This window comes from Humulus lupulus, chromosome 8, assembly GCF_963169125.1.
Source record: "Humulus lupulus chromosome 8, drHumLupu1.1, whole genome shotgun sequence".
Lineage (NCBI taxonomy): Eukaryota > Viridiplantae > Streptophyta > Magnoliopsida > Rosales > Cannabaceae > Humulus > Humulus lupulus.
Window position 1 is genome coordinate 64,517,018 of NC_084800.1, and position 7,998 is coordinate 64,525,015.

Genomic DNA, 7,998 nt, shown 5'->3' on the forward strand with positions numbered 1-7,998 from the left:
ACGTTTCCTTGTATATAGAAGTTACAGGCTTTAAAGCCATTAAATTTATTAATATACAGAATAACTTCCCGAAACGTGTGAGATAGTATTCTGAGATATCCTCTATAAATAGAGAAGTCATGTACCATTGTAGGGGACCGAAATTTTGTAATCAGGAGAGAACCTCTGGAGAATTCATCCCTGAAGAATTTCCAGAAATTTCCTAAGTTCTAATAATAAAGACTCGTGGACTAGGCAGAGTAAACTGCTGAACCACGTAAAAAACTCTCATTGTTTTATTGTGTTATTCTTGCTATAGTTCTTTACTGTTTACGTGCTCTACATTTTAAGTTGACGAAAAACAGGGTTAACATTTTCTAAATGGTTTTTTTTTTCTGATGCAGTCCTCATTCTTTACATTTTGTAACACTTAGGTCTCGAAAGTTGATTTTATATCAGTTAAGTCCCAAACCTTTTCAAATCGTATCATTTAGGTCCCTAAATACTATTTTTTTTTTCAAAATACATAAATAAAATATAAAAAAATGGTAAATAAATATTAAAAAAATTAGACCACTTAATTTATGACAATACCAAATATGATATTGAAAAAAATATATATTTTCATAACATTTTAAAAAATATTTAATAGTTTTACAAATTAAATTAATTTTTCATTAAAAAAAATACTTACCAATATTTTTTTTAATATTAATAACTTAACTATCAGAATATTATCAATATTTATCATGTCCATATTTATTTATTTTTTTGTCAATTTTTTTATATAACACAACTTATAATTAATCATATATATATATACACATAAATAACTTTACATACACTATTAAATTTATAAAAAAATATATGAAATAAACAAGCATAAATATAATAAAAATTGATAATATCAAGATAATTGAGATAATATAGTTATTAACATTAATTATAAAACAACAATGTAGGTAGGAATATTTTTTTAATAAAACATTAATTTAATTTATAAAAAACATTAAATATTTTTTCATGTCATATTTGTTATTATCATAAATTAAATGTTCAAATATTTTAAGAATGATTCACAATTTATTTTGTATTTTAAAAGAAAAAAAAATAAAAATAACATTTAGAAACTTAAATCATAAGATTTGAAAATGTTGAGAATGTGATACAAAATCAATTTTGAGACGTAAGAATTACAAATTGGAAAAAATGAGACTACATTTGAAAAAGTCCATTTTCTAAATATATTCCATCTCATTTATTTTCTTTTTTTATTTGGCCCACCTATTAATTTAAATTTCTGTCTTGCCGGTGATATTGTAATCTAACACCTTATTTTGTAGCAAGCCTAATAAGCATCATATATGGTCCGAATAGTGATATATGAAATAATAAATCAAGGACATCTATTGGACGTTAAACCCTCATATTAAATATGAATAAAAATTCACGCTCGATCTAATCTTATGCTAAAAATTTTAAAAATATATATAAAAAAAAATCTTCATGAACTGTCCAAATATTATTGAAAAACTCAAAGTTTGTTATTTATCATCGTTGCAGAGTCCAAAAGTTCGTACAAATAAAAATATTTGCACGAGCCTAAATGTCACAACTACTTTTGGTGTATATATACACATGGATATAATAGTAGTGGTGATTTGAAGAATTTATCAAAAAAAAAAAATAGTGATTTGAAGAAGAAAGAAGCAAACTTGACAGGCGTATGTGGTCCTAGACAATTTTATTTCATTCTTCTTTATTAGTTTGATTACATTACAGGTAAAAGCACTTTAACTCTTTTTCTGAGCATTGTTGGTATCTGGGAATTTAGTACTATAATCCATTGACATGTATTCTGGTTGGTTGTTTTTGCTAAAAATATATTTTAGAATCGATAGTCAAACTCGATCCCAGTTTGATTTTATTGTATTTTGTCTTTGTGTCAAAACTATATGTATAGATATATGGTTGATGGGGGTGAGTTTATGCAGGGTTGCAAGGGAGGCGTAATATGGACCCGCATGGAGATGATGATGGTGGTTGTGAGGTGGTGGAGACTCAAGAGCTGTGGGACGGGAAGGAGATCCGAAGGTATTGGTCAGAGGTATCTGTGTCTGTCACCGATGATAAGAGCTTCTCCACTACTCAGCCTCTTTTGCTGAAGAGGCGAAACACCACTTCCCAAATTGCCATAGTTGGCTCCAATCTCTATTCCATCGAGAGTCTTGACTATGAGTAAGTAGACCCACTTCTTCAAAAAAAAAATTAACTGCTAAAACTCTGATGAGTAAATCAACCCACCTCTTCTTCTTCTTCTTCTTCGTAAGGTGCTAAAGTCAGATTAACAAGTCAAAACCCGACAAGCCAAATAATTCTAGGAAAATCCCTTTTTATTGCTGCAATTTTTGAGATTTGTTGGTGAAAATAACATTTATTTTTTGTATGTAATGTATTTTGGGCTCATATTACATTTTGATTTGTGTTTGAGAATGAATAGTTGTTTGAGTTTTATTATACTTCTAAAGGTGAGATTCTGTTGGAAATATAAACTGGAATTGTTTGCTATTTTTTTTCTTAAGTTAATTTTTCTTTTTTCTTTTCGTTGAGGCTAATAATAAAACAAGTTTCTATCATTTGAATTCAGGATTGCTGAAAATGAACTCTTTAAGCAGGATTGGAGATCAAAGAAGAAGAAGCAAATATTTCAGTATGTACTGCTCAAGTGGGCATTTGCTCTTCTCATTGGACTCGGAACTGGACTAGTTGGCTTCTTAAATAACATTGCAGTCGAGAATATTTCAGATTTTAAGCTTCTGTTGACTACTAATCTTATGTCTGAGCAAAGGTGAGCTTTGTCTCCCCTAACTCATTTATCTTTAGAGTTTTTCCTTTATTGTTTTATCCTGATTTATTTTAATGACCATTTAATAGGATATCAGTAATTGATAGAAATACTTTTCATCATAGGTTACTACTTAGATTCATCAAAGACTCATCCTACTCTAAGCCAAATGCTAAAGAAAACTCCTAATAACTAAGACAATAAACGTGGTTCCAGTGCAGATACTACACGGCTTTTGCAGCATATGCTGGTTGCAACATTTGTTTAGCAGTTGCGGCAGGTGCGCTATGTGCTTATATTGCTCCAGCTGCAGCAGGTTCTGGTATTCCAGAGGTCAAAGCCTATCTCAATGGGATCGATGCTCATTCAATACTTGCTCCAAGCACCCTCTTTGTCAAGGTATACAAGAAAAGTCTCTTTAGCATATCACTTCTCTGTTTTTGAAATCTCCTTGCCACTTACTTGGTATCCTTTACTCGGGTTTGGAAGATATTTGGATCCATTCTAGGAGTCTCTGCAGGCTTTGTGGTGGGTAAAGAAGGGCCTATGGTACATACAGGGGCTTGCATAGCCTCTCTGCTTGGGCAGGGAGGTTCCCGCAAGTATCATTTGACATGGTCATGGCTGAGATACTTCAAGAATGATAGGGATAGGCGAGACTTGATCACTTGTGGTGCTGCTGCTGGTGTAGCTGCAGCATTCCGTGCCCCCGTTGGTGGTGTTCTGTTTGCCCTTGAGGAGGCTGCTTCCTGGTAATTACCTTCCATATCTTGCCTGTGAAATAAAATTATAATAAATAAAAGAAGTATTTTATTGCAGTACTAAAGCTTTGTGTTTGGTGTCTTGGAAAATGGTGGTTTAGGTGGCGGAGTGCTCTTCTTTGGAGAGCATTTTTCACAACAGCAGTAGTTGCTATAGTACTGAGAGCTTTTATACAATTTTGCTCTACGGGAAATTGTGGTCTATTCGGGCTAGGAGGTCTGATCATGTATGATGTAAGCTCAGCTGAGGCAATATTTAGTGCCCCTGATATCTTGGCTGTGATATTCCTTGGTGTTATTGGAGGATTACTAGGAAGTCTCTACAACTACCTTGTGGACAAGGTCGTTCGAACTTATAGCATTGTCAATGAGTATGTGCCGCCTTCTCTGATTTCATTAGAAAAGAAGCCATACTATGATATCAGTCAGTACTAAGCATTATTTAATTTCATTGCAGGAAAGGTCCTGTTCCAAAAATCTTACTGGTTTTGACTATAGCCATTTTGACTTCATGCTGCACTTACTTCTTGCCTTGGTCTGCCAAGTGCATCCCTTGCCCCGAAGACATCACAGTTAGCTGCCCAACTGTTACTTCTGGTAACTATAAGGCCTTTCAGTGTCCACCAGGCCACTACAATGATCTCGCCTCCCTCTTCTTAAACACCAACGACGATGCTATTCGCAACCTCTTCAGTACAGGCACCAAAAAGGAATTCCAGATATCCTCACTCTTCATCTTCTTTGTAGCTGTTTACTTCCTTGGAATCGTAACTTATGGAATAGCTATTCCCTCTGGCCTTTTTATCCCAGTCATACTCGCTGGAGCTTGTTATGGCAGACTTATTGGAAGACTCTTCGAAACAATCTCTCACTTGGACACTGGTCTCTTTGCCTTACTTGGTGCAGCCTCTTTCCTCGGCGGCACCATGAGAATGACAGTTTCCTTGTGTATCATACTGCTTGAACTCACAAATGACTTGTTGCTGCTCCCCCTTGTGATGATTGTTCTTCTAATATCTAAAACTGTGGCTGATATCTTCAACAAGGGAGTGTATGACCAAATCTTGAAAATAAAGGGATTGCCTTACATGGAGGCTCATGCTGAGCCTTACATGAGGCATTTGGTTGCTGGTGATGTTGTTTCAGGTCCATTGATCACCTTTTCTGGCATCGAAAAGGTGGGAAATGTTTTACATGCTCTGAGGACAACAGGGCATAACGGGTTTCCGGTGGTTGATGAACCACCTTTTTCAGCCTCTCCAGAGCTGTGTGGTCTGGTGTTGAGGTCTCATTTGCTGGTTCTGCTAAAGGGGAAGAACTTTACCAAGGAGAAAGTTATGTGTGGTAGAGAGATACTAGGAACGTTTTGTGCGTCTGATTTTGCAAAAGCAGGATCAGGGAAAGGAATCAAATTGGAGGATCTTGATATTGAAGAGGAGGAGATGCAGATGTACGTGGACCTTCATCCTATTACAAACACATCTCCATACACAGTGGTTGACTCAATGTCACTTGCCAAAGCTGCCATTCTCTTTCGCCAACTTGGCCTCAGGCACATGTGTGTGGTGCCAAGGAGCCAACGGGTATGCATGCTTGCTCTCATCTATCTATGCTTTATTTATACTCTCTCTAATTATATAAATTAGTGTTAATTGTGTTATACTTTTCAAATAGCAGACAGATCCAATTGTGGGAATTTTGACGAGGCATGACTTTATGGAGGAGCACATTTTTGGACTGTACCCTCATATGGATCCTCACAAGCTAAAGTAATGCACCATGTCATGTCATCAAAAGTGTGTTTGTTGTTGAGTGTTGACACATGACAATAGTGTACATTTGGGAGGAAGCATTCGATGTCAACTGCAATGACATTTCTTCAATCTGATGTACAGCTGAGTTGGGTACTATACTATGGCATCTATATGATATCCTCCGCCCAATGTTGCAACTCTCACACTATGATTTCAGCTTTTATCCTCTTCAATTCATCCATTGTTTGTCACATATAAAAGTCGGTTTCATTGTTTTGGTTTTACTTTTTTGGGGTAGTTTCTTTCTATTGTTATTTTTTTCTCATTAAATAAAATTTTTGCTATAAGGCAATAATGTGGTTATGGTGCCTAATTTTATGAGTGTTTGGATTTAGGATGAGACACCACTCTTAGTGGTTTAAAGATTTAGAATTTAAATACAAATATTTATAATATACCACTTCCAGTGGTATTTGACACCGTATGTGCCTTATAGCAATAAACATGTAATGTTTACGTGTCTAGTTTTCCTGTATTCTCTCTTTTTTGTATTATTTATTTTTATTAAAAATACCCCATTGTAATATATATATTTAAGAGAAAGAAATGTGTTATTTATCAAAAGAGATTATTTACAACAACAACCTCAATTGGTGGGGAACATCTTCCATTCATATGTATATTTCTAGTGAATTTTATGTTTTTTTTATTTAATTTTTTGTTTTAGATATTTTATTTTAAGTTAGTCAACAAATAAGTCTAAGTCTTTTGGATTTATTAGACTTGTTAGAAAGATAAGATTTTAAATTCAAAAAATATTTTGTTATGTTTCAGCTTTATTTAAAGAACAATGATATGAATAAATCGTATTAGAATTCCAATTGCATATCTCTTTCTTTAATTATAGCTATTTTTTTTTTTAAACTTTTTCTTTTTCACAAAAAAAGATCAACAAATAGTATAGAGCTATTTCTTGAGGGACCTGCGAGTTGAGAAAAACACAAAACAATGACCTAAAAATTCATTACCCAAAAACCATAAATACAATCCATAGACACAAGTCATGGAAGGAGAAACAAATAATTTCTCGAAATTTGCTCTAGAGATATTCGACTGAAACAACTATCATCTTTAGGCAGTATGTAAGGAGACATACTTGGAAGCTTTGGATCTATGAGATTTTGTGGAAGAAGACTATGAAGTTCGTGCACTTCCGAATAATCCAACTATGGTACAGATTAAAGCCCATAAAGACAAAAAGACAAAGAAATCAAAAGCAAATGCTTGCTTGTTTGCTTCGGTCACAGCCACCATTTTCACACGCATCACGTCTTTCAGGTTAGCCAAAGAGATATGGGAGTATCTCAAGAATTAAAACTATGCAAGTCCTGAATTTGATTGGGAGATTTGAACTTCAAAAAATGAAAGATTGTGAAATGTTCAAATAATGTTATGACATGCTTCTCAATATGGCAAACAAAGTAAGATTTCTTGGAACTCAATTTTTTAGAATCTAGAATTGTACAAAAAAAAATTGTTACAATTTCAAAAAGATATGAAACGACAATCATTACCTTGGAGAATACCAAAGATTTGTAAAAAATATCATTGGCGGAATTAGTTAATGCATTACAGGTACAAGAGCAAAGAATGATGAGAAAAGAAAATGTGATGGAGAATGCTCTCAATAGAGGGTGAATCAAAACCATTAAGAACATATGAAACAATAGATAAAAGTCTAACATCATCAGCCTATTGGAGACTATAACTTAAAGTCTTTGCTTCCATTTCTGCTGCAGAATAGTAGCAACAAAAAAAAAACGGCTTAAAACAGCAGCAATTGTACCACCATTACAGTCACCCACAATAACTCCAACCCCATTTTGCCATTGGTTGAGTTAAGAGCAACATCTACATTTAGCTTAAGATGGTCTTGGGAGTGAGGGTGCCAGGAATGAGAGGAAACTTGCTTCGACATAGGTGCAGCGGGCGAGAGAGTGGTTGCACAGGCAGCATGGAATTGATGAAGATAGTCACGAGCATAGGATGGGAGCTGGGCACCGAGGTGCATCGAGGTCTATCAAAGTGCATCGAGTTTCTTCAAATTTCAAAGTTTCAGATTTGAAAAGGGTTGCAAAAAAAAAAAAAACCATGCCTAGATTTGTTCGAAATGTATAGATTAGTGTTTTAATTAACAATTTTATTTGTTTAAGCTTTGAATCATCAAAAAAATTTGATGGTGTCAATGGGATGGGAGCTTCGAAATGAGAGGAGATGGTGTTAATGGAGGTTTACCTTCCACATTAACGACAGAGCTCCTCCTCGTGAAGAATGAAGGATTATTCTGAATATTTTTTCACAACAATGAGTTGTGATGGTAGTGTTGTGGTTTTCGTAGGTAGAAGGAAATAGAGGAGAGAAATGAAAGAGCGAGATGAATATGAGAGGGTTATTTTGAGAAGAATGGCAAACAATAGCTTATTTTTTTGTGAAAAGTTGAGAACCACCTACTTTTAGGAGTAGTTAACTAAAATTAGACATTAAATATATTTTCTTAAAATTTACCCATTTTTATCACGAGACATCCCAAAATGCCCTTATTTGAGCACATGATTATCTTTCCTTCTCAAACTCATGAACAAGAAAGTCTCCACCATCT

General features: G+C 34.3%; 1 protein-coding gene across 5 annotated transcripts; it reads left to right on the forward strand.

Annotated features, from left to right (window-relative positions):
- Positions 1-1,395: 1,395 nt before the first annotated feature.
- LOC133797550 (chloride channel protein CLC-c-like) lies at positions 1,396-5,863 on the forward strand. Of its 5 annotated transcripts, none has more exons than XM_062235485.1 (8): positions 1,396-1,761; positions 1,974-2,217; positions 2,627-2,827; positions 3,046-3,223; positions 3,314-3,576; positions 3,687-3,956; positions 4,043-5,168; positions 5,260-5,863. In XM_062235485.1, exons 2-8 carry the CDS (start codon positions 1,994-1,996, stop codon positions 5,356-5,358), a joined length of 2,361 nt encoding a protein of 786 aa, XP_062091469.1. In that variant the 5' UTR covers positions 1,396-1,761; positions 1,974-1,993; the 3' UTR covers positions 5,359-5,863. The 5 variants fall into 5 exon arrangements, with proteins under 5 accessions (XP_062091469.1, XP_062091470.1, XP_062091467.1 ...); XM_062235486.1 differs by having other exon boundaries at positions 1,396-1,703; XM_062235483.1 differs by lacking the exon at positions 1,396-1,761 and adding an exon at positions 1,816-1,840.
- Positions 5,864-7,998: the final 2,135 nt, after the last annotated feature.

What these genes read in the sequence shown, in the direction of transcription:
- LOC133797550 (XM_062235483.1), top strand. An exon ending in ATCGAGAGTCTTGACTATGA is followed by an intron (nt 2,218 to 2,626) that starts GTAAGTAGACCC and finishes ATTTGAATTCAG; the next exon opens with GATTGCTGAAAATGAACTCT. An exon ending in ACTTATAGCATTGTCAATGA is followed by an intron (nt 3,957 to 4,042) that starts GTATGTGCCGCC and finishes ATTTCATTGCAG; the next exon opens with GAAAGGTCCTGTTCCAAAAA.